The sequence below is a fragment of the Lagenorhynchus albirostris genome, chromosome 9, assembly GCF_949774975.1.
Source record: "Lagenorhynchus albirostris chromosome 9, mLagAlb1.1, whole genome shotgun sequence".
Lineage (NCBI taxonomy): Eukaryota > Metazoa > Chordata > Mammalia > Artiodactyla > Delphinidae > Lagenorhynchus > Lagenorhynchus albirostris.
This window is the reverse complement of record NC_083103.1, coordinates 10,056,317-10,081,267: the sequence shown is the minus strand read 5'-3', so window position 1 is coordinate 10,081,267 and position 24,951 is coordinate 10,056,317. Positions and strand designations below refer to the sequence as shown.

At 52.3% G+C, this 24,951-nt stretch overlaps 2 protein-coding genes across 2 annotated transcripts in view; one reads left to right on the top strand and one right to left on the bottom strand.

Annotated features, from left to right (window-relative positions):
• Positions 1 to 604: 604 nt before the first annotated feature.
• On the top strand, positions 605 to 9,169 carry LOC132525137 (pepsin A-4-like). The gene is made up of 9 exons (XM_060157661.1): positions 605 to 660; positions 1,100 to 1,259; positions 3,211 to 3,328; positions 3,794 to 3,912; positions 4,612 to 4,811; positions 6,332 to 6,448; positions 7,600 to 7,744; positions 7,838 to 7,936; positions 9,020 to 9,169. The coding sequence occupies exons 1-9, from the start codon at positions 605 to 607 to the stop codon at positions 9,167 to 9,169; spliced, it is 1,164 nt and encodes a 387-aa protein (XP_060013644.1).
• A 7,440-nt stretch (positions 9,170 to 16,609) lies between these two features.
• The window catches only part of VWCE (von Willebrand factor C and EGF domains), a 30,403-nt gene continuing 22,061 nt past the window's right edge, over positions 16,610 to 24,951 (bottom strand). The window contains exons 15-20 of the mRNA XM_060157660.1: positions 24,732 to 24,828; positions 23,055 to 23,137; positions 21,909 to 21,999; positions 21,744 to 21,826; positions 21,293 to 21,383; positions 16,610 to 17,375 (exon numbers count right to left, since the gene is read on the bottom strand). Coding sequence (XP_060013643.1) covers positions 16,744 to 17,375; positions 21,293 to 21,383; positions 21,744 to 21,826; positions 21,909 to 21,999; positions 23,055 to 23,137; positions 24,732 to 24,828 — 1,077 coding nt within the window. The 3' untranslated portion in view covers positions 16,610 to 16,743. The remainder of the gene's footprint in view (positions 17,376 to 21,292; positions 21,384 to 21,743; positions 21,827 to 21,908; positions 22,000 to 23,054; positions 23,138 to 24,731; positions 24,829 to 24,951) is intronic.

Genomic DNA, 24,951 nt, shown 5'->3' with positions numbered 1-24,951 from the left:
CCAATAGCCATGAGAAGCAAGAGCAAAATAAGGCCCATAGGCTAGTGAGACATCCAGCAACCCCATATAACGACATTTCCATGGGGAAATGTGTCCTGAGTCCCAAACTACGGACCTATGAACGTGCTTGAGGAAGGCAGCTTCAGGGACACGGCCTATCGCTGAAAGGACAGCTGCTCTCCGAGAATCCCAGCTGTCTGTCCCATCAGGACACATCGGGGTGCCTGGAGCTCCTCTGACATGTGTTCACTGTTAAGTGCACTTTGGACCAATTTCGTCAAAATATTCGACTTGTCAAGTTTGGATGCATTCTATTATTTAAGAAATAAGCCACCACCTCGCCGCTTGCTTTCTACAGGGCCATCCCAACCCAGGATGCGGTTACAGTGGAAAGCTACTCAACTGGAAACTTCCCAGAACATGGCTCAGGGCAGGGACAATCTTATCAGGAAACTTTCTGTTTGGGGTGAGGGTAAAGAGTGACGTTTAGCGGCTGATAAGGCCATGCCTGAGGACTTGGACTGTATATAAGGAGCGGCTCCTTCCTGCTGCTGTATCGCTTCCCATCTTCCCACCTCTGGAGTCTTGGGAGCCAGGAAGAACCATGAAGTGGTTGCTTCTCCTCACCTTGATAGCGCTCTCCGAGTGCACCTCCTACAAGTGAGTCTGGGGGACGCTCTGCACGAACAGCAGCTTCCCAGGGGCTATTTCCCTTTGCTGCCCTTCCCACTGCCTTTCTTTCCTCCCGTATTTCTCCTCTTCCCTCTTCCCTTCCTCCTCTCTCTTCGACCGTCCCAAGCCTCCCCTCTCTGCTCATCTGGGGACACAGCATGGCAGACGTGGTCAACAGCCCAGACCCTCCAGTCCAGCCCGGGCTGGGTCCGCAGCTCCAGCACTGGGCCGGGTGACTTTGGGCAACCACGTACCCTCTCTGCATTCCTGTGCCCCAAATGGGAGCACCTCCCCTCTCGACTTCCTTCTTCCGCTCTTGAGCCAGCTTTGTTTTCCTTCCAGGCCTTCCACGGCACCCCATGAGCAGGCCCCTTGGTTAATTACTCTTCTTCCTCCAAACCATCTGTTTGCAAATGCTCCGCCACAGGGTCCCGCTCACCAGAAAGAAGTCCTTGAGGCAGAAACTGATCGAGAATGGCAAGCTGAAGGACTTTCTGCAGAATCACCAGTACAACATAGGCAGCAAGTACTTTCCCTCGGAGGCCACCACCTTGATGTCCGACCAGCCCCTTCAGAACTTCCTGGATGTGAGTGTGTGGGCAGGCAGTGGGTCAGCTCCAAGGACTTGGCCCAGTGGAGAGAAGGGGGTCCCAGGAGTCTGGGAAGATGGGCCAGCGCTCCAAACCCCCAGGCAGCAGTAAGCCAGGGATCTGCTCCCTGGATCTCAGAGGCCCAGGGAGGGCAGGAAAACTCACAGTCAGAGCTGTTGCTCTCGTTCATTCATTCATTCGTTCATCCAGTGCTTACATGGATGGAGCACCTTCTATGTGTCCGGCACTGTGCTGGGCCCAGAGAAGCAGCAGTGAATGAACCTCAGGGAGCCCACAATCTAGTAGGAGAGCCTCACAAAACATAACAAGTATGACCAGGCTGAGGCCAGGCAGTGACCGTGACACACTGAGTGTGCTGCAGGTGGGCAGGGACACCTCTCTGGAGCGATGAAGAGACAGCGGGGGTTCCAAGAGGACAGGAGAGGGTCCCAGAGAGTGGGACAACTTGCACTAGACCCTGTGACACTGGGGAGCAGAGTGTATTTGAGGAAAGGAAGCCAGTGTCCATTTTCAAAGCGAGGTCTGCGGGGGTCAGTGGGTGGAGCCAGACCAGAGTCTGGGATAAGGGTCTGCAGCCTAACTGCCACCGCATCATTTTAACTAGGGAATTTCAGGACGATCCCTTTGACTCTTCTGTTTGGGACGCAAATCCCTTCAGTAGAGAGTGTGTCCCCTGTGTGGAGGCCAAGGTTAGGAAGCAACGCTGCCTCTCGTTAAGAGCTTAGCCTGTGAGATTTGCCAGACCTGGAGCAAATCTAGGGTCTAAAGCTTCTGAGCCATGGGACCTTGGGCAAGTCATTTAAGTTCTCTGAGTGAGACTCAGCTTCCTCGCCTGTAAGACAGAACCATTACTATCTACCGTCAGAGGCTTGTTTCAAGTAATTCATGCAATAATGTAGGTGTGGGTTTTTTTTGCTTATTTGTTTGTTTGTGGAGTGCTTAGCACAGGGCCTGGCCCTTGGTAAGAGCTTGTTCAAAGCTTGATAAATTGAGCCCCTTTGTTCACTTGACAAATATTTATGAAGCGCCTACCCTGTGTCAGAGGCTCTGCCAGGAGCTGGGGAAACAATGGTGACTGAGCAAAGATCCTGGAGCTCATATTCTAGAGGACAAATAAGAGACAAACAAATAAGAATGTAAGATAATTCCAGGTAATGACAAATGCCACAAAGAAAAATTAATTAATTAGAGTAAGGGGAAGAAGAAGAAGGGGACAGGGGCGAATTTAGACATAGTAGTCAGGGAGGGCCTCTTGGTGCAGGTGACATTTGACTAGAGCACGGAAGGACTGATGAGAAGATCTAGAGTAAACATTTTCCTAGCACAAGGGATAGCAAGTGCAAAGGCCCTGGGATGGGAATGAGCTGGTCATCAAAGAGCCACATCAGCGTGGCTGGGACAGAGCTGGCAAGGGAGAGACTGCAGCCACTAAGAGTAAAAAGCCTGAGGACACCCTTTCTTGAAACCCATTGCACGCACCTAGATTTAGGAATAAGGTATCTCAAGGGGTCTCCGCCTTTAGGTGGGTGACTTGTTTATCTCCCCTTCAACAACTTAACGAAAAAGCGCTTAAGCATTTACTCGGCTGGGTGCTGTCAGGTTCCACGCCCGTCCGAGAGTGTACATTCTCTAGGATGGCAAGACTGAGACACTCGAGGCAAGAGGGGACAGCACATTATTATTGGGCGTTAACGAGGCTTGGGAGAGAACAGTCAGTGGGTGACAGGAGAGCAATAGGGGAAGACTTCAAGGAGCAGGGGGGACCAGGCTGGGCCTTAAAGGATGGATACACTGGAGAGAGAGACAAAGGCAAGGAGGCCAGTAAAGAGGAAGGCGGGAGGGGGCCAAGATGACCCAGAGACAGTCCCCGGGGAGGCCAGGCTGCGGAGTCCCCCGTCACTGAGCTATGCTGTCCCCACCCTGGCAGATGGAGTACTTCGGCACCATCAGCATTGGAACCCCCGCCCAGGACTTCACCGTCATCTTTGACACTGGCTCCTCCAACCTGTGGGTGCCCTCCGTCTACTGCTCCAGTGTTGCCTGCAGTGAGTGCCCCCCTGCCCTCTCTGGGCCCCCAGCACCAAGTCACCTGGGAGCCCTGAACACTCAGGGGCCTCAAATAGGTCCGATTTCAAGCCTGCCGGAGTCACTCAGGGACCCACTCAACAGGCACTCACTGAGCGCTTACCATGTGCCAAGCACTAGGCTTAGGTGCCCTGGGAGGTGAAGGGGCGAATCACACGTGGTTCCAGCCCGCAGAAATTTCAGTCCAACGGCAGAGAGAGTGTGAAGCTGCACGTCACCATGGGCAGCCGTGGGCCTGCTCCACTCGGCGTTCACCTGGGGGGTCCTCAGGAGGGCCTTCAGTCAGTGAGGTGGTTAGCCAGATGAGTTCACTTTCTCCTCCAAAGCCCCGCCCAGGACCAAGGCACCCACCAAGGAAGACGCCCCCAGCCCGTGACTCTGGCTCAGCTTTTGAAGTTTGACAATGTCTCTTCTTGCCCTCACAGCCAACCACAACCGCTTCAACCCTAAAAAGTCCTCCACCTTCAAGAGCACCAGCGAGACGGTCTCCATTGCCTATGGTACCGGCAGCATGACAGGCATCCTTGGATACGACACAGTCCAGGTGAGCCCCCGCTGGCCAGCACCTCATCCTGCCCGGCCCTGGGGCCAGCTTCCAGGGACGGCACACGGCCCCCCGAACCAGCTCATTCAAGCAACACGGGTCTCGGTGATCCCAAAAGTAACCTGATTAGGGCACGCGGAAAGTGGCAGAGACACCACAGATGTTTCTAGCGGAGGAGCAGCAGGGGTAAGGGGGTGGGTGCCTGGAGCCAGAAGCCATCCTCAGAGTCACCCAAGCTGAATGCTATGGAGGGGGCAGCGAGAAGGGAGAAAGTGCCTCAGTTCTCTTTTAGCACCTCCTCTTCTTCCTCCTCCCCCCAACCCACAGCCCCCTCGAGTCACAAAATCTCCACAAGCACCCTCATTTTCCAGGGCACAGCAGGGGTCAAGGGCTCTGATTTGCCTGGGGTCTGCTTTGCACCCGATCCTCAGAAACACAAACACACGGTGATCATCTTTTCCGCAGCAAATTCTCACACCAAGTTGCAGACGGTGCCCATCTGGAGATCAGCCTCGACTGTCACCTCCAGTGGAACAACAAGCATTCCCAGGGATAATCCCTCTCCTCTCCTTCCAGCCTGATGCCCCAGAAGCCAAGTCCTACACGAAATGAACCAGGGATGCTCTGGGCCCGGGGCTGGCAGCCCGCAGTGCTCAGTCGGCACAAGCTGGTTATGAACACCTTGGTTTCCCCACCCAGGTTGCAGGCATCTCTGACACCAACCAGATCTTTGGCCTGAGTAAGACAGAGCCCGGCTCCTTCCTGTACTACGCTCCCTTCGACGGCATCCTGGGCCTGGCCTACCCCAGCATCTCCTCCTCCGGGGCCACCCCTGTTTTTGACAACATGTGGAACCAGGGTCTGGTTTCCCAAGACCTCTTCTCCGTCTACCTGAGCAAGTAAGTTAGGCAAGGAAGTTGCGGTCACCTGGTCCAGCAGGGGGCTGTCGAAGGCTGGGTGGGCTGGAGAGAGTCTTGGCAAGCCGGGGATCGGAAAGGTCAATGCCTAAGGCTCTCTAAGGTATATCTTTGGAGAGAATGGTGCCAAAGTCCTCTCTGATGAACCATCTTCATTCGTCTTATTTTACTAGTGAGAGTCTTTGTCACCTTGCCTCACACAAGTGAGATATCATTAGCCATTTGCTCTCCTGAAGACCACCGTTTAAAGTGAATCCACTTAAAATTGGGGCCAAAAGTCCATAGCAAAAAATGAAAAGAAGATTTGATTGGGACTTACATCTTGAACAGTGAAACTTTTAAATGATGAAAGCAAGTTTCTTTCATTAGTTAACAAAATCTAGGTTCCAGGTGTGACTATGAGTTAATTCTAAGAATAAGGCATAACAAAGTCTTGATTTTGTCTGAGTAGAAGTTTATGCCAGAATGTCTGAGGGTGTGTCCTCGACTTTCCCAAGACACTCGACTTTCCTCTGACATTCACGTCCTTCTCTTTTGAAGCGATTTGTCACCATCGATGTGCTTCCCTTTAGTTACTGACCTGCTCTCATCTCCTTGTGTCACAGGTGCTGTCAGATGTTTATAGGGGAGGCAGGGTGGGGTTAGGTGAGCTGGGGTCACGTTCTGTCCGTGTCCATTTCTTCAGTGATTAATTTCTTATTGTCACCTACGTTTGTTTCCCTATCTAACGGAAAACCGCAGAGATTTAGACAATGAATATTCCAGTAACCAGGACTCCTGCAGTTTACGGCGGGAGGGCCCTTTTATCCTTTTTTCCTCTTGGCCACTTGATATTCAAGTTTCAGCTCTTAAACATAATCTGCTTTTATGGGCACTTAGATATGTCACACGGGGCCGACTAGAACAGAGTTTCTCAATCTCAGCACTATTGACATCTTTGGACCAGATGACTCCTTGCTGTTGGGGGCTGTCCTGGGATGTCTGGCAGTCTCCCCGGCCTCTACCTACTAGACGCCAGGGGCTCCCCCGACCCCCACCCAATCATGGCAATCAAAAACACCTCCAGACGTTGGCAAACCATGAACTACTCTATCAAGGCCTTAAGAGCAGACACTGTCATTCATTCATTTCTCTTGAGGTCCCCACAGCAATGAGGGAGAGTATTTGGTGGAAACCACACAACCCTTCGGAACCAGAAAGACCTGGGTTCTAATCTTGGTTTTGCGGCTCCCTGGCTGTGTGACCTAGGGCACGTTGCCTCACCTCTCTGAGCCTCAGTTTCCTCACTGTAAAATAGAAATAATAATAACAATAGTGACTATGGCATGGATCTTGGTGTGAGGATTACAGGAAGCCCTGTGGGTCGTACACTCTGCATGGCTCCTGGCAAGAGTCCGATCAAGAGTAGCTCTTAGAATGCCCACAGTTTATATGTTCAGTCGAATGAGTGAATGAATGAGTGAACAACTGAACTCCTGCCTCTTCCCCTCCACTTTCCATAGAGATGATGAGAGCGGCAGCGTGGTGCAGTTCGGTGGCATCGATTCTTCTTACTACACGGGAACCCTGAACTGGGTGCCTGTTTCTTATGAGGGTTATTGGCAGATCACCGTGGACAGGTGAGGTCACCATGGATGGGCGATATCCTGGCATGGGCCCCAGACCCCATTTCTTTACAGACTCATAGTTAACTAAGAATTCCAGGATCCCCCTGGAACAGGCGGCACAGGGAAACGTGCTCCAGGAAGAGAAGGCGGAAGTTGGCCGAGCCAGAGAGACCCTGACAAGGGCACGTCACGGGAGGAAGAGTGCTGTCAGGAACCCCCAGACACTCTGCAAGGATGAGACAGCCACTCCCCTTCTGAACAGGGAGGCAGGACACTCTACCAGCATCCCTGGGGAGAGGGGAGGACCCCCCTGTCCATACATCTCGGCCTTTAGGGTGCCTGTCACTTTTGGTCTAGGATCAGGGCAAAACGGCAGAGAAGTTGTTTCAAACCATTTCCTCCCACTTTCCCCTTCAAATCCTGTCTGCCCCCAGGCAGCCTCACCCTCTGGCTGCTCTGCCCCCAGCTGGCCTCCTAGGGTGACCCATCGCCCAGGTTTGCCCAGGAGTGAGCAGTCTCTCGGGATGCCGGTCTTTCGGTACTAAAACCAAGACAGTCCTAGGCAAACTGGGACACGCTGGTCACCCTACGTCTGCCCCAGCCATGCTAACATCCCATCAGTTCCTCAAACTCCCACCCCTGCTCCCCTTGGGTCTAGAACAGGGCAGTCAGGGCTGGACTTACCTGGCCATCACTCCAGTGTCTCCATCACTCCCCACCCTGTGTCCCCTCTACCTGTGACGCCCTCCTCCAACTCCTCACTCCCTAGCAACCTCTGGGCGTCTGCTTCCCTGAGAAGCCTTCCCGGGTTGCTGCACACTGCCGCCCTCACCCTGGCTTGTGTTCCCGTTCCCTTGCCGTGCGCTCTGCCCAGCCCGCTCAACTTATCTTTCCAGCCAGAGTGGAAGCTCCCTGCAGTCAGATACCGTGCACCCATCTTGTCTGGCTTTGCATCTCCCGTGCCTAACACAGAGTAGGCACTCCGTAAATATTTGTGGAACACGCGAATGCATAGAATGAATGAGTGTGTGAATGAGAGAAGCTGAAATGTTATGCATCGGCCAATGGATGGGGAAGAGGGACCCTCCAGGGTCACCTGGTGCCTCCTTGGGAGACGTACCCCCTGGGGGCTCCGGGGACCCTGACTTGCATCTCAACCTCAGCATCACCATGTCTGGAGAGCCCATCGCTTGCATGTCTGGCTGCCAGGCCATCGTTGACACCGGTACCTCTCTGCTGTCCGGCCCGACCAATGCCATTGCCAACATCCAGAGCTACATTGGAGCCAGCGAGGGTCCCTACGGCAGCGTAAGTCCAGTGCTGACCGCCCTGTTCTAGACCCAGACGGTGGACCTGCCACACAGGAGGGATGAAAGCCTTTCTAATCCTCACTCTTTCCAGATGGTGATCAGCTGCTCCGCCATCGACAGCCTTCCCGACATCGTCTTCACAATCAACGGTGTCCAGTACCCTGTTCCCGCAAAGGCCTACGTCCTGCAGGTAAGGGGGTTCTGCAGGTAAGGGGGCTCTGAGCCTTCCACCTAGCTGTGTCTGCACAGAACGTGGCCACATACTCCCCCTTGGCACAAGGGCAAGTGCACTTCCACACGCTGGAGCTAACATCTGCTCTGGACAGCCTCCGGAGAAAAAGAACACTTCAAAAATAAATGCATGAATGAGAATTGGGATGCAACACCCCCAGGGGGAAAAAGCAAGGCAAGGGCTGATGGCGTGAAAAGAGGATTTTTAGTGGGACACCAGAGTCCAAGCTCTGGGTCTCAATTACTAGCCCGTAGATACTGAGCAAGTTACAACCTTCCTTAGCCTCAGTTTCCTCATCTAAAAGCTAGAGCTTTCCCCCACGCTCAGGGTGTGGTTCGGGTAATCACGCGAGATTGGCCACATCAAAGCTACGAAGGGTTGGGCAGATAGAAAGCACAGCTTCCACAGGGTAAGGGCTTATGATGCTCCTACTGCCTCTACCACATAAAAATCTTTAGGCAGAGGAGCCACAGGAAAATTCTGCCTTCGAGTTTTGCCCAGTGGGTCGATGTTATTCAGCAAGAAATAGGGAGGCCCAGGCCCCTCCCCCGGGGATGCTGATTAATTAGGAGGGGGTGGGGCCTGAGCCATGGTGGGAGGTGGGGCCCGGGGTGGGTGGGTGGGGTCAAAGCTCCACAGGTGATTCTAATACAAGCCAAGGTTGCTGGCCCAGTGACTCAGTGAATGAAAAGGACTAACAGCTGATCCGGTTTGCCACTGGTCAGGATCAGAATAATGAGAAAAGCCTGCGTCACCAGGGCTTCCAAAATCCTCCCCGGCAGCTGAGTTCTCCCTAAAGCCCTTAGCTGCGATGCTGACGTCAGGGTGTATGCATCTGCCGGAAACCCTGGATAATGTCTGGTAATCCCTGGGAACCAAGAGTGCAGTAAGCCGCTTATACAGGCAGACGCCAGGCCAGGGAGAGCCAGGAGGCTCCTCCTTGCACGTACCTGGCAGGGGACCACGGCCCTGGATGCTCACACCCCAGCGCCTGTCACTGCTGGGTCTGTGTCCCAGCTCCAGTTTCATTCTTTCCTCCAGAACCAGGGAAGCTGCATGAGCGGATTCCAGGGCATGAACATCCCCACCTTCTCCGGAGAGCTCTGGATCTTGGGTGACATCTTCATCCGCCAGTACTACACTGTCTTTGACAGGGCCAACAACCAGGTCGGCCTGGCTCCCGTGGCCTGAGCCCGAGTCTTTCCGGCCACTTCCCAGGAAGATCCCGCCCTAGTTTCTGTCCCTGTTTGTTCTTCGATGTAGATAATTCTCCTGATTGTTCTTCCTCCGGGATCGTGGAGGTGGAATCTTGGCCCTGTTCCCTGTCACACCAATAACGTAGAATAAATCATAACCTCCTGGAAAGTGCTTTATGAGGTTGCGTCTCTTTGTCAGTGTTCCCCTTTACATCACTGGGGTCAGAATGCCAGGGCAGGGGGACAGAACGGACCACATCCATTTGGACAGCACCAAACACAGTGACAGTGGCAGCACGCTCTTTGTAACAGAGCCGGCAAGATGAATGGGCCTCGGTTGGGCCAGCTGGGAGCATCATATAAAGAGTTGGGGACGAGAAATGCCAGGCCCGTTGCCTCCTCATAGAAGAGAGCACCTGAGTTCTTGGTTGAGGGAGTAACTTCTTATTTTTCCCAAAGCCAAGAAGAGATAAGGAGAAAAGGAAAAAGATTAAGAAGAGGGGCCCACTGATGGGTGACTTCCTAAGTAGGGCAGGCAGGGTAGGAATGACCGTGAGACATGGGCCAGAGTGGTAAGAGAAGCTGACACCCCAAAACCTACCAGGCTGTTCTGTGATGAGTTGGTTGATGCAGACTAACCCTTGGGAGCCCCTCCATACTCTGGGTGCAAGACACCAAGCTGATCCGTTTCCCCATTGGTGATTGAAAGAGGATGGTTTTCCATTCCCCAAGGAGAGGTTGAGAGAGGGAGCTGACACGCCGTCAGCAAACCTGCCCTAGAAAGGTAGCCAGGAAACATCTAGAGCAGCAGTTCTCAGAATGGGTTTTGGTAGCAAAATGTTCAATGAAAAAGTTTCAAAGTAAGTATGCAACAGGCTACATTCTAGGCCCTTCTTCAAGGTTCACAAGGCACAGTTCCCAATCAAAGGCTCTGAGAACTCCTGCCGCAAAGCGATCTGTTTCACTTTGACTCAGTTCAGCTTGATCTCAGTTCCTCTTCTGCTGGTCAACCTATTCCAGCCCTGTGCTCCTCGGCGTGCACGTTGGAAGAATTCCCATAGCGCCTGCTTCTGCTGGGTTCCAGGCTGTCCGCTGGAGATACCGGCCTGAGCGCTGGAGCTGGGCCTCCCTGCTGAGGCGGACTGACTTCCGGGTGCCCAGAACAAGATGGCTTTAGGAACTCTTGTCACATCATCCCCCAATTTGTAATTTGTCACATAAATACAAGATATTAGGCTCAAGGAAGGGTGAGGTGAGCTCTTCCTACCCAATGCCCCAGGTCTTCCCAATGTCACTTATACCCTATCTAGCTGCACAATCTTTTTAAATCATAAATTTGATCACAACCCTCCCTTGCTTCAAACCTTTCATTAATGCTCTGCAATTGCACTTGGAATAAGACATTATATCTTTGGTGTGGCTTCAAGGCCCTGCATGCTCTGGTCCCCATGGACCTTCCCTGTGTCACCTTAATCCCTCTTACCCTGAGCTCCCACCTCCCTGGCCTTCGCCCACCTCCACAAATACCCAAGTTCTTCCCCACCTCCAGGCCTTTGCACACACTGTTCCCTTTGCTTGCTGTTCCCTTTTTCTTGACCTGCTAACTCCTAGCATCCTGCAGGTGTCAGCTTACATATCAATTCCCTGTGAAGCCCTCCCTGACCACCCTCTCATGGGGTGGTCCTGCTTTCCTTTATGGCACTGGGCACAGCTGGAGATGATGACTCAGTGGGAGTGTTTGTGTCAGATCCACCAAGGCAGAGACTGTGATCATTTAACTGTTGAAGCCCCAGCAGCAAGAGCAGGGCCTGGCACATTGGAGGTGCTCAATAGATATTTGCTGACTGAGTGAAGGATTCAAAAAAAATTTTTTTTTTTGACTGCACCGCGCAGCTTGTGGGATCTTAGTTCCCTGACAAGGGATCGAACCTGTGCCCTCAGCAGTGAAAGCATGGAGCCCTGACCACTGGACCTCCAGGGAATTCCCTCAAGATAACTTTTTAAAAGGAAACAACTAGGATAAGATGAAAGAGTGGATCTGATTTGAGAGAGGCCATGGTTAAGACCACAGATGGGGGACTTCCCTGGTGGCTCAGTGGTTAAGAACCCGCCTGCCAATGCAGGGGACACAGGTTCAAGCCCTGGTCTGGGAAGATTCCACATGCTTCAGAGCAACTAAGCCCGTGTGCCACAACTACTGAAGCCCGCATGCCTAGAGCCCATGTTCCACAACAGGAGAAGCCACCACAATGAGAAGCCCGCGCACCGCAACAAAGAGTAGCCCCTGGTCTCCGCAACTAGAGAAAAGCCCACGCGCAGCAACAAAGACCCAATGCAGCCAAAAATTAATTAATTGATTTTTTTTTTTAAAAAAGACCACAGATGGGTACACTGTCACCCCCACTCACATTCTGTCCTAGTCATACTTGGTCATGGGACCAGCAGGTGGATTCTCAGGCTTCTGGGGATGAATTCCATGATGTCCTGGCTCTTTGCTGTGTTTGTGTTTCTGCTGTTTCCCCGAGCACCTCCCGTGCCCCAGGCAGTGTTCTAGGCTCCAGGGATGCACCATCCCCTCCCCCGACCCCGTGTTCCCCCTTCTCAGCCCCTCAACCCTGGGATTCTTGGATCCAGACAGAATCTAAAAAGAATCCCCATCAGACAGCTCATTTATACTAGAAAACCGCACGCTAGCATATCTGATCTGACACTTCGCTCCACAAGGTAAGGTGGATTCACATTCCTTCTCTACGGTCTCAGGCCTCTTCCCCACCCATCTTTCCCCATTTCCTGAGGGCCTTGGGGGTCTAAGCTCAGTTCAATCCATCTTTTCCACTCATAGTTGTCCAGGAGTGGTTTTAGTGTTTTTTGGTTTTTGGTTTTTGGGGGTTTTTTGCTGCACCACACAGCTTGCAAGATCTTAGTTCCCCAACCAGGGATCGAACCCCGGCCCACGGCAATGAAAGCGCCGAGTCCTAAGCACTGGACCGCCGGGGAATTCCCCAGGAGTGTTATTTTCTTTTTCTTTTTTTTTTTTTTTTTGGGTACGCGGGCCTCTCACCGTTGTGGCCTCTCCCGTTGCCGAGCACAGGCTCCGGACGTGCAGGCTCAGCAGCCATGGTTCACGGGCCCAGCCTCTCCGCGGCATGTGGGATCTTCCCGGACCGGGGCACCAACCCGTGTCCCCTGCATCGGCAGGCGGACTCTGAACCACTGCGCCACCAGGGAAGCCCCCCAGGAGCGTTATTTTCATCTCATATGTCTCTGCTCTGATCTGTGGAACCCAGGCCCTCCCGAACATGGACTCTTGCACATCGCTGGAGGGGGCATCCATGGGTACACCCCCTAAGGAGCGCCATTTGGCACTATCCATCTAAACGAGAAACGTGTTTACCTTTCGGCCCAGTAACTTCACTTCTGGGAATTTATCTTAAACATAGACTTGCACACGTGCAAAATGATGTAAGGCCGAGGTTACTCTTCGTAGCATCTTTTGTAAGAGCAAGATTTGAAGCGACCCAAATGTCCGCCCCCAGGGGATGGTTCAATGACTTCTGCTGCGTGCGCACAGGAGCCTCTGCGCAGTTGTAAAGAGCAAGGAAATGAGGATGCTCGTGAAGGACTGGGACAGAAAGATCTTGAGAAGAGACCGTTAGGTGTAAAACCACAAACTGAAACACAGGTGATAGCAGAGCCTCGGCTATTTTATCTTTGAATTATAAAGAAAATACAATTTGCTTGCACATACGTAAAGAAACAGAGAAAGGGTACCCAAGAACCAGACACCACAAAAGTGGTGGGGAGGGAAGGGGGAGCCTTGGTGGATGTGGGGTTGGGGAGACTCCTCACTAAAACACTTTTATATATCTTTATTTCTAGTGATGGGATGTACTACACATTCAAAATAAGTTAATGAAAGGCATTTTTAAACCTCTGAAAGTTTATCCTAACTTGAAACCTACTGTAGTTGTCCTCAAGCCCGTTTATCTGATAAACTCCAAAAGCAGGTCTCTTGAACCGGGTCCGATCATTTGGCCTGTCGGGAATTTCCTAGGTCCCGTGAAACTGACCCTGTGGAACAGGCTCCAGCCCACCGTCCCCGTCCTCTACTGCAGGGGTCCCCAATCCCTGGACCACGGACCGTAGCGCACGGCAGGAGGCGAGCGGCAGGCAAGAAAGCGAAGCCTCATCTTCCGCTTCCCATCACTCCCCGTTGCTCCCGTCACCGCCTGAACCAACCCTCCGCTACCCCGCGGAAAAACCGTCTTCCACGAAACCGGTCCCTGGTGCCAAACTGCTGGGGACCACTGCTCTCGTGCTTCCTAGAACCCGACATATGGACTCCTAGCTAGGGGGAAATGCAGGGTGTACTTCCCCAAGAACAAACAGCCCGCACACACACACCTGCTTGTCGGAACCCAGGCTGCTAAGAATTCAGACCAGCTCATGCATTCGTTAAAAGCACTCTGTGCCCGGGAATTCCCTGGTGGTCCAGCGGTTAGGACTTGGTGCTTTCACTGCCATGAACCAGAATTCGATCCCTGGTCAGGGAACTAAGATCCTGCAAGCCGAGTGGTGTGGCAAAAAGAAAAAAAGCACTCTGTGCCCATCTAGGGTCTTGAAGGTGGTCTTCTGGCCTCCTGGTGCCAGTCAGTGCTGGGCAGGGGGCGTCACGCTGGGGCTTATCGCCAGCAGAACACGTTCTTGCCAAGTTGGGTCCCACCAAGGCCTCCCAACATGTCACAATGGCACTGACTACCCACGGGGTGGGGGGTCGGGGGGGTGGGGAGAGGGGCAGGAGGAGAGCTCCGAGCTCCCCTCAATGGTCCTGAGAAGGGCCTGCGGTGACCACGGTGTGGTGAGAGCCCTGGCCCAGCCACGGGGTGCTCTGGAGGCAGCCCCTGCACCTCCTCTCCAACCCCATGCCCCAGGTCTTCTTATGCCCAGAGCGAGCAGACAGGAGGCAGGCATGATCCTTGGGTGAGGCCAGCTGGACATGCTGGAGAGCCAACAGGAGCCCATGAGCAAGAGAGGGACAAGAGTGGCGTCCTCAGGCCTTCGGGGGACAATTCCGAGGTGTGTGCTCCATGACCTCCCAGAGGGTCCGCAGGAGGAAGGGGTGCAAGTTGCCCGTGGCAGGGACCCACTCTTTAACCAAAGCTGATTGGTTTTCTTCCCTTCTCTGTCTCCCTTCGCCCTCCCTCACCGTGCTCTCTGGGTTCACCTTCCGGGGCAGCGACTCTCACCCAAATCTCTCTCTCTCTCCGGGTCTGCCCTTGGGGAGCTCAAACTAAGATACGGCGGTCTTGGCACCTTGAATAAACTGCAGCCATCAAGTGTCTCTCTGCAACTCCAACGGAACAAGCCAACCAAATGCAACTTGAAGGGGAAAAGCTCAGACTGGGAGTCCAAAGCCCAGAGCCCTCCTCCCAGATCAGCCTTCCTAGTCTGTGCAACCTTCGGACACTCTCCTGACCTCTCTGGGCTTCTGCGGTCTCAGCTGTAAGCGGGGAATGGGAGTGTCTCAGATAGTCATGTTTTTATACTTGGACCGACTTGAGGGAAGTGTCTACAGCTGTCCTCCCACCCCCCACCCCTCAGCCTCTTTTTTTTTTTTTTTTTTTTTTTTATGGCCGTGCCGCGTTGCTTGCAGGATCTCGGTTCCCCGACCAGGGATTGAACCCAGGCTCTGGCAGTGAGAGTGCGGAGTCCTAATCACTAGGCCACCAGGGAACTCCCCACCCCAGCCTTTTATTTTTTTTAATGTTCAAAATGAACACTATTTACCTGAGTTCTGTGGAGAGGGGAGACTAGTATTAAAACCTGAATTGCATCCTTTGTTGAACAGAGGGATAGCGGTGAGAAAATTGGCACTGACGCTGAGCCTCTACCATGTCGAGAGCTGGCTTGTGTGAGGAGCAGAGCCAATCAGTGTTCTACACTTTCATCCTGAAGTTAGATCCCAAGTGGCATCATGAAGCTGGGTGGGCTGCACAAGGTCACAAGCACAAAGCCCCGAGACTTATGGAGTCTGTATTATATGCTGTCATCTCAACTCCATGAGGAAGGACTGCTGTGATCCCATTATACAGATGAGGGAACCGAGACCTAAGGTCTCACAGCTAGTCACAGCAAGTAGGGCTCAAACAGGGGCTTCATGGCACCCCAGCCCTCATCCAACCACACCCTTTGTGTCTTAACTGGTCTCTAAGTAAGATGGTCTCTAAGTCCTTTGCATCCCTAAAGTCTTTGGTTTTCATGCTCCTAATTCCAAATTCATTATTCCTGCCATCCTGCTTGGATTAGGACCCCTCCCTACACTGACACCTGGGGCGGATAACCCAGATGGCCTTTGCAGCCAGTGCCCCCTGGGGACACTCCCCGCTGGGATACATGGTGAGCATCAGGGCAGAGAAGAGGCAAGGGGAGGATGGCCTGGGCCAGTGTAGGCGCGGGTTACTCTGCAGCCCCCTTGGGTTTCAGGGATAGCAAGTTGGTGACACGGTGACAGCATAGCTCTCTGTCTTCCACCCCCATCTCACTTTCCCCCATCAATGCTAGCACTGTCCTCTTTCCAGCTGTCATGGAAACTGGGCCACACCGTCCAGATGCCCCCTTCAGGACAGACGCATTTGTTACCCCAGCCGCAGGGAAGGTTGCTGACTGACAGCTCTCAGCCACCAGCCCTCACAGGGAACTGCCTTGGCTGACACCCCTTTCCTGGGCCCGCTTCCCACAGACAGAATTACTGGCCAACATGGGGGCACAAAGCCCTGTCCCCTTGTCCCAACTCGGGCTGACTCTGAAGGCCAGCCCAGCCTCAGAGCTCCACAGGGGGTTGGCTGAGACCGTGCCACTGCCGGGCCCCACCCCTGCCTCCTGCTTGCCTCCCTCGGCCCACAGATGTTAAAGCTAAGCACAGGCCCTAAGACTCCACCTGCCTACTATTCCCTCCCGGGGAACCCATCCGTCTTTTCCGGCCCCTCACTTCAGAAGTCTCCTAGCATCACAGGCCACCAGGTACTTACCTAAGACCCCTCCCCATCTAGCCCCAGGTCTCTGCAGGCTTTTCTCCTGAGCTGGGGGTTGAGGTGGGCACTAGCTCATCACCTGTGGGCTTGCAGTGACGTTTTCCCGCCTTTCCAAAGGCGAGAAGTGAATGAGCAGGGCAGCCTGGGGGAGACCGAGACAGATTTTAATCAGGAAACCTCGGGTGAGGACACATGACAGCTGGTGGCACAATCTCAGTGGAATCCCAGGCCCCTCGGACCCTCCTGCTCCAGAGGAGGGACTCAGCTGCCCCAACCTTTCTCAGAAGACAGGCGGCCCACGCAGTCCAGGGAGGATGCTGACGGTGGAGAACGTGTTGCTGGAGTCTCACAACACATCCCAGATGCTTCTTGGGAGCAAGGCTACATCGGGCCCTGAGGGTTTTCCATCCCCGCCAGGGGTCCTGAAGGAGTCGGCAGCCTCACTGGCCCCCAGAGCCACCCTGCAAGCTCCCAGGGCCTCTGGCAGAGCCTTCTCTGTCTGGCGTCTCCCGGGCACGGCCCTGCAACGGAGTCCTGCTTACACTGTGGACTCCTCCTGTGAGGGCCCCATGGTGGGCTCCTGGGGGCCAGGGCTGGCCGTGGCTGCAAGGGCTGCAGAGAGTCTGGAGGCGGCTGGAGAGAGCCTGCGAGGCCTGAGGATAGTGACGGGGGCCTCTGAGGGGCTGGGGCCCATCGTGGAAAGGGCTGAGGCTCTACGCCGGATGGTGGCAGGCAGAGAAGGCTGTCTGGATGCTGTGTGGGCCCCGGAGGCCGAGGACGAGGGCTCTGGAGTAACAGGAGGTGGCCCGGGAGCCCCGGGAGAGGCCGGAGGTAGAGAGGAGGCTCCTGGAGGGATTGAAGGCCCTGGTGAGGGCCAAGGGGGCTGGGAGGCCCCGGGCTCCCCTGGGAACATGCCCCCTGGCCCCAAAGGGGGTGAGGGTAAGGCCTGGGCTCCTGAGGGGCTCACGGGTATAGTCTGCATGTCAGACAGGTTTGTTCTCAGGAGGAGCTGGAGGAGCTGCAGCGCTGGCCTCCGAGGTGACACCGCTGGGGGCCCCGGGCAGGAGCTGCAGTTGAGCAGGGCCTCAGGGTCTCCACGGGGGGTCCGGGCCACTTTGCTGAGCTCAACGTCTCCACGAGGGGAGAGACCCCGGCTTTCTTCCAGGGAATCTAGAGAGGGGGCGGGGCAAGAAGATGCACAATGGTTCTCCCCTACGACTGAGGCAGGTCTGGGATGAGCTGCACCGAGGACAGTGCCCCAGTTCTGGCCCTTAAGGGTCCCTGTGCACCGGCCGTTGGGGTTGGGGGATCCCGCCGGCTCCTGTCTCCAGGAAAGGGAAGACCCAAAAGGAACCATGAGCAGAGAGAGACAGTTCACCAAGGCACTGGCTGCGTGACCTTGTACGAGGCACATAACACCCCTGGGCCTCCATTTCCCCATCTGTAAAATGGGCATCATAATAACAGTGATGACCACACAGGCCACGCAATGAGGACTGAATGAAACGGAGCCTGAGCGGTCTCAGCCTAAACCCAAATGTAAACTCTGGACTTTGGGTGACAATCACGTGTCAGAGTCGGTTCATTGATTGTAGCAAATGTACCATCTGGTGGGGGATGTTGACAGCAGGGGGCGCTGTGCGTGGGGCGGGGGCAGGGGGATTCGGGGAGCTGTCTGTACCTTCTGCTCGATTTTGCTGTGAACCTAAAAATGCTTTTAAAAAAAAAAGTCTATTGAAAAAATTTGCTTTTAAGTCTCAGCCCGGAGGCCAGTGCATCATAAGGGCTTAATCCATGGCGGGAGAACAAGGGAAGGAAGGAAGAATATTGGAGAAAGGTATGATCAGGGAGGAGACGGAGGCTGGTAAACACATTACAAACTGGAATGATTACATTTTAAAAATCATCAAAAGATAACCTATAACTTTTTTAAAAATTGTGAATCACCCTGCTGTACACCTGAAAGTTATATAATATTGTACATCAAATATACCTCAATTGAAATATATATATAAACCATCAAAAGGATAATCACAAAAACCACTTTACCAAAAACCACTGAATTGTGTAATTTGAGCGTATGACTTACAGCGTGTGTGAATCATATCTCAAGAAAGCTGTTCTTTTTTTTTTTAATTATCAAAAGGAAACAATTCACCTCGTATTTCAGTAAAAAGCATTTCTTCTTAAAACAAGTTCGCACATGGTGAACGCAGCTGAGGCAGGTGCCCCAGGAGAAGGAGGTGGGCTCTGCATCTCATCTCTTTGGGCCTCAGTTTCCCCATCAGGAGGCAGGAGAGCAGAATGGGAACGAGCATGGGGTGAGGAATCAGAGAGACCTGGCCCTGAGTCCGACGACACTACCACCTAGAACGTGGCCTTAAAGTCAGAAACTTGGGAATTCCCTGGCTGCCCAGTGGTTAGGACTTGGCACTTCCACTGCATGGGGCCCGGGTTCCATCCCTGGTTGGGGAACTAAGATCCCATAAGCTGTGCGGCACGGCCAAAAAAAATTTTTAAATAAATAAATTCTTTTTAAAAAGACAGAAACTTAACTTCTCTGAGCCTCCATTTCCCCATCTGCAAAATGGAGACAATAAGAGCACCCATGCATAAACATTCCTGGGGCATTTAAATGAGACAATACAGGTAAAAGGCTCCAGACACTGCCTGGCACCTTAGCTAACGATTAGTCTCTAGAAAGCAGGGGAATAGTATCCCTCAGCTTGCAGAGGGTTTTGTGCTGGTTAAGGTCCAATCTATAATCACTCAACAGTTCCCAACATAATGACTATATGGGATCAGGATGTTTCCAGCCCCAGCAGTCCTGACAGCCTCTCTCCATCCACAGAACTGAAGAGCTGCCCTAAATACAGGATGTCCTCTTCAAAAGGTCAAAGGAGTTAAAGAGGTATTTTATACAAGAGGAAATTCAGGCCACAAATCCGTGGAAAAATTCACTGTCTTCCTGGAAGTTTAAAAAATGTACAATAGCCACCGGTAAGGTACTTTACGGACATGTTAACCTGGAAAAATTAAATTCAAAACACACAGTGTAGAGTTGGTGGGCATATGGGGCACCAGCTACGTCTCTGTAAGTTTCCCCTTTCTCTAGGACCCCATCTGGTAACCTGCTGTCATGCCCTAGGAGTCACCAAACCACTCCCGACACCCTGTGACCTAGTTACTGCACCTATTAACCACAGGGTCTGAATGCAACTCACAAAATTTGAAAACAAAAGTTGTCTGACCAAAGATTTTTCACAGTGGGTCCACTATGGATAGAAAAAAAAAAAAAAAAAAAGAAGAGGAAAAAAGAAACCACCTAAATGTCAACCAAAAAGGGAAGGGGTAAGCAAACCATAGTATTTGGGAGCGTTTTTAAATGGCCAGCTGTGGGCTACATCAATATTTTGAAACTGTGTGTTACAGTAGGTTGTCCATGTCCTGTTTATACCTCTGCAAAAAGATCCACATGAACAAATACTCATGATAGAGAGAGACGAACAGATGTGAATCATTTTCAGGAGTCAATGTAGCGGAGTAGCTAAAAGCATTGACTCTGGGCTCAACTCCTGGTTCTACTGCCAACCAGCTGTGTGACCTTGAGCACCTCACTTCACCTCTCTGTGCCTCAGTTTCCTCAGCTGGAAAATGGGGATGCTAATAGTATCTATCACAAAGAGTTGCTGTGAAAATGAAATAAGACGTATGAAAACAAACAGATGGCCAACAGGGACGTGAAAAGATGCTCAACATCACTAATCATCACAGAAATGCAAATCAAAACCACAATGAGTTACCACCTCACAGCTGTCAGAATGGCTATCATCACAAAGACAAGACACAGCAACTGTTGGTAAGGAAGTAGAGAAAAGGGAACCCTCGTGCACTGTTGGTGGGAATGTAAACTGGTGTAGCCACGGTGGAAAACAGTATGGAGGTTTCTCAAAAAACTAAAAATAGAACTACCATATGATCCAGCAATTCCACTACCGGGTATATATCCAAAAAAAATGAAAACACTAATTCAAAAAGATATATGCACCCCAAGGTTCATTGCAGCATTATTTACAATAGCCATGACATGGGGACAACCTAAGTGTCGATCGACAGATAAAGATGGATAAGTATGTGGTGTGTATATATATATACGCAATGGAATATTATTCAACCACAAAAAAGAATGAAACCTTACCATTTGCAATAACGTGGATGGGCCTAGAGGGTATTATGCTAAATGAATAAATCAGAGAAAGATAAATACCATATGATCTCACTTATATGTGGAATCGTTTTTTTTAAAAAAAAAACTGAGCACACAGATATTGAGAACAGGTTGGTGGTTGCCCGAGGTGGGAGGAGAGGGGTGGGCAAAATGGCTGAAGGGTCAAAAGGCACAAATTTTCAGTTACAAAATAAATAAGTCATTGGGATATAATGTACAGCATGGTGACTATTGTTAATAATACTGTATTGAAATACTATACCTGAAAGTCGCTAAGAGATCAGATCATAGAAGTTCTCATCACAGGAAAAAAATATTTTGTAACTATGTGGGGTGACAGATGTTAACTAGACTTACTGTGGTGATCATTTTGCAATATATACAAATTTGAATCTTTATGTTGTACACCTGAAACCAATATAATGTTACATGTCAATTACACCACAATTAAAAAAAAGAAATAACATTCAATACATGATGTTCCCTGACACATAATGGATACTCAATACATACTAGCAATTATTCTTCTGCAAAGTTGATTCAGTTCCTAAATTCTAATTTTATAAAAGGAAGAAAGCAGAGGGAGAGATTCAGAAAGGAGGAAATGAAGAAGAAAAAGGAACAGTAAACAGACTCGTCAGACAGCACGGCGCATTGTGGCATAGCACTGACGAGGGTCAGCCAGCGCAGGCTTGGGCCTGGGCACACCACGTGCTGGCTGTGTGACCTGGAGCAGGCCACGTTCCCTCTCTGAGCCTGGGTTTCTCACATCCAGCCCTGTACAAGTTCTGTGTTTCTGGGCAGAAAAGCAAAGTGGAAAAGGACGGTGGTGAGGCTCCAGGATGCAGAGGCCACTTACCTGGACAGAAGGAGCAGCAGTCCCTGGGGGGCGTGGAGGGGTCCGAGCAGGCCTGCTGGCAGGGTGTCTTCTCGCAGCTCACCTCTCCCAGCTGGGGAAGCAGAAGGAGACACGTGAGGAAGCCCGGAGCATCTCACCCCTCCACAGCAGTGCCCTCAAGGACATATTACACCAGCAGTTGGACCCACGGAAAGATCTGGGGCAGAAGCTGCAGGGCCTGACCCTCACCTGAACAACAGGTGAAGCCAAACACAGTGGGGCTGCCTTAAGGAAACAACAAAGGTAGAGGACACCATCAAATCCGAAGGTATCCCCGCAGGTAACTGAAGTTGAAGAATGGCAGGCGGAAGACGGGCGTACACTGGCTAAGGGGCTCCAAGTTTCACAAAGGGACAAAAGGCTAGAAGCAGCCCCTGGCCCAGCAGGTCCAGGGTCCCCAGGCCCAGCTCACCTGGCATATGCACTGGGTACAGGGCTCATCGTCCAAGGTGAACACCTGGCCGTTCCCCACCTTCCTCCCCTCGTAGTTGCAGTCTGCAGGGGCAGAGGAGACAGGGGCCGTGAGAGCCAAGGCCCACTCAGGAGCCTTGCACGAGGGGTGGCTGGTCCCACTCACCTCGGCACACTGGACAGCACTCCCCGTCAGGGTGGAAAGGGTAGGAGCAGGTGATGGGGCAGTCCACGGGCGAGCAGGCCACCGAACCCAGCTGCAGGACACAGAAAACACTGAAGGCCCTTTGTTCTGGGGGGCTGATGGGTCACTCGTGAAGGACACATCACATAGCCATTAAGTGCCCATCGGAACCATCAACGTCAGGTGAGAGGTCCATGGTGAGGTAACAGACTGAGGTAGAGTCTGTCCTCCCACTAGAACACAAGCCCCCCGGGCCCAGCCTTGTCCTCAGAGCTCAACTGTCAACAGCTACCTGTCAAACAAATCCATGAACTTCCCAGGAAAGCTGAGCACCAAAAACTTAGGGGGAAGGACCCAGAAGCCAAAGCTCCCCAAAGCACATGGCTGTGAACGAACAGGGCCACTCAGAGGCCAGAGATGTTCACCCCAAGTTGCTCGATCTTTCTGCAGACCCATCCCTTTTCACCCACCGCCAGCAAAGAGGCCCCATAGGCATGAAACACTTCTAGCATGACAAGCAATAAGGACTTATTTTGTCCATTTTCCAAATACTAAGTGACATTCCTGTCATTTAGACTGAGAGGCAGTATGGCTTAGGGGTAAAAGTGTGCTGTCTGAAGCAGACTCAGGAGACTAGAATTGATTCTCGGCACTCCACTTGACTAGTTGCGGGCTCCCTGTGCCGGCTGTCTCACCTAGCAGCTGGGGATGGAGGTACCCACCTCATGGGATTCCCCGTGAATTAACAGGTCGTGCTGAGATCAGGGACCGGCACATGGCAGGGGCTCGAGAATGTGAGCATATTAAAGATTCCGTCCAGAGTCCTGGGTTTGTGTTCCTCACCTCCACTCTCAGGGAGAATCCCTGGGCCATATTTTATACCGTAAGGCCCCCAAGACCCTCCCTGGTCACCCAGAAGCAGAGGACTTTTGCCAGGCAGGGTTAAAAGTATTTCTCTGGCCCTGGGTAAAGAATCACCCCAGGCAGGGCTGAAGGAAGCCGGCTTTCACCATGATCCAGAAGTGACCATTCTCTTGGAGGTCTCTGGATTTTGCCTGCAGGGTTCAGGAGCTGGTGGCTATTTCTGGGGAGTTTCCGCAGACAGGGGTCGGGTCTGGGTGGTCGTACCAGGCAGATGCAGCTCAGACACGGGTCCAGCACGGACGGGAAGGTCTGGTTATTGTAGAAGATTCTACCTGTGTAGGTGCAGCCTGCCAGAGAGAGCATGTGGTGAGGGCCAGCCAGGGGACGGCTGGCCTTTGCCAGGAAGAAAGTCCAAGGTGTTTCTAGGCAGCAAAGGTCAGGCGAATGGCCTCTCTAGACACTTGCCCAGGGGGTTGGGGAAGGGACAGAACATATGTCTGGATTGGGTGCTGACTTGTTTCTCGCTGGATTCAGCAAAGGGATCATAGTGTCTTCACTTCAAGGTTCTCCCCCAGGGAAGGGAGCCGTTCCTCCCACCCCCTCACTTGGCAGGATCAGGATGAGGGACCCGGAGACTCAACCTGGGTGCCAGGCACCACGGCCATCCTCTCTGCTCCTCTCCACTCAGTCGAATCCCAAACCCCTCCTTCCAGGAGGCTCCCCTACAGCTCCGCTCTCTGCTTCCCGAAGCCCACAGAGGCCCCATCTGAGTGCTGCCACCTCGATGATATTTATCACATACTGGTACATATAAAAGCAGGTGATGGCGGGCTTCCCTGGTGGCACAGTGGTTAAGAATCCGCCTGCCAATGCAGGGGGCACGGGTTCAAGACCTGGTCCAGGAAGATCCCACATGCCATGGAGCAACTAAGCCCGAGCACCACAACTACTGAGCCTGCACTCTAGAGCCCGCGAGCCACAACTACTGAGCCCACATGCCACAACTACTGAAGCCCACGCACCTAGAGCCCATGCTCTACAACAAGAGAAGCCACCGCAATGAGAAGCCTGCGCACTGCAATGAAGAGTGGCCCCCGCTCGCTGCAACTAGAGGAAGACCGCGCACAGCAACAAGGACCCAGTGCAGCTAAAATTAAAAAATAAATAAATAAATGTATTAAAAAAAAAAAAAAAGCAGGTGATGGGACAGTAGAGAAACATTTTATAAGAAAAAATATATAAGGAATTCCCTGGCAGTCCAGTGGTTAGGACTCCACACTTTCACTGCCAAGGGTGCGGGTTCCATCCCTAGTCAGGGAGCTAAGATCCCCCAAGCCGTGTGGCTCGGCCAAAAAGGAAGAAAAAAGATATAACATACAACTATGATATGCTATGTATCTATGACATGATAGATATATAGACATAGATGTATGTTACAGATACGTTATAGAGATAGATGTTATATCACAAAAAGAGACTAGGAAGATAAAACCATGAAGTTAACAGTGATAATGGGTCCTTTTTAATTTTTTTCTTTGCTTTCTGTATTTTCTAAATGTTCTATAATAAAATATCACTCTTGAAATAATGGAAAAGGTGAAAATTACTATTAACACATAAAGGATCACTTTAATTTCCTCTCCCTGTTCTCTAATTGTCTCACAGGTATGTTCCTTTATCACCCCACCTAGGCTGCAAGCTCTGCATATCTTCATATCTGCTTCCAGCACCCAGACGGGGCCTCCCTTGAGCAAACTGCTTTCCGTTCCTGAGCCTCAGTTTCCTAATCTCTAAAATGGGGTTGCCCCATGGGGTTGTTGCGAGGATAAGCAGAGATGAAGCATGTGTGGTGCTTTGCACAGAGAAGCCTGATACAGGGTGTCCCCAGATGTGGGGGCCAGGGGTGCTATGCCATCCCCGGCCCCCCAGGCAGGGCCTTACCTGCCGAACAGTCAGGGCAGCACTGCCCGGGGATCCGAATCGGGTGAGGGCAGGAGTCCACACAGTCTGTCCTCTTGCAGCTCACTGAACCATCTGCCTGAAGGGAGGAAGAACTTCACCAAGACCCCACCTGCCACGCCAGTCCCCACCTCCCCACCCCACAGGCCCCCAAAAGAAAGGACGGTGCTGCAAACTGGCCGGAGCCTGACCTAAGAGGCGC

What these genes read in the sequence shown, in the direction of transcription:
- LOC132525137 (XM_060157661.1), top strand. Translation starts at nt 605, where the DNA reads ATGAAGTGGTTGCTTCTCCTCACCTTGATAGCGCTCTCCGAGTGCACC. An exon ending in TTGGATACGACACAGTCCAG is followed by an intron (nt 3,913 to 4,611) that starts GTGAGCCCCCGC and finishes TTCCCCACCCAG; the next exon opens with GTTGCAGGCATCTCTGACAC. An exon ending in TTCTCCGTCTACCTGAGCAA is followed by an intron (nt 4,812 to 6,331) that starts GTAAGTTAGGCA and finishes CACTTTCCATAG; the next exon opens with AGATGATGAGAGCGGCAGCG.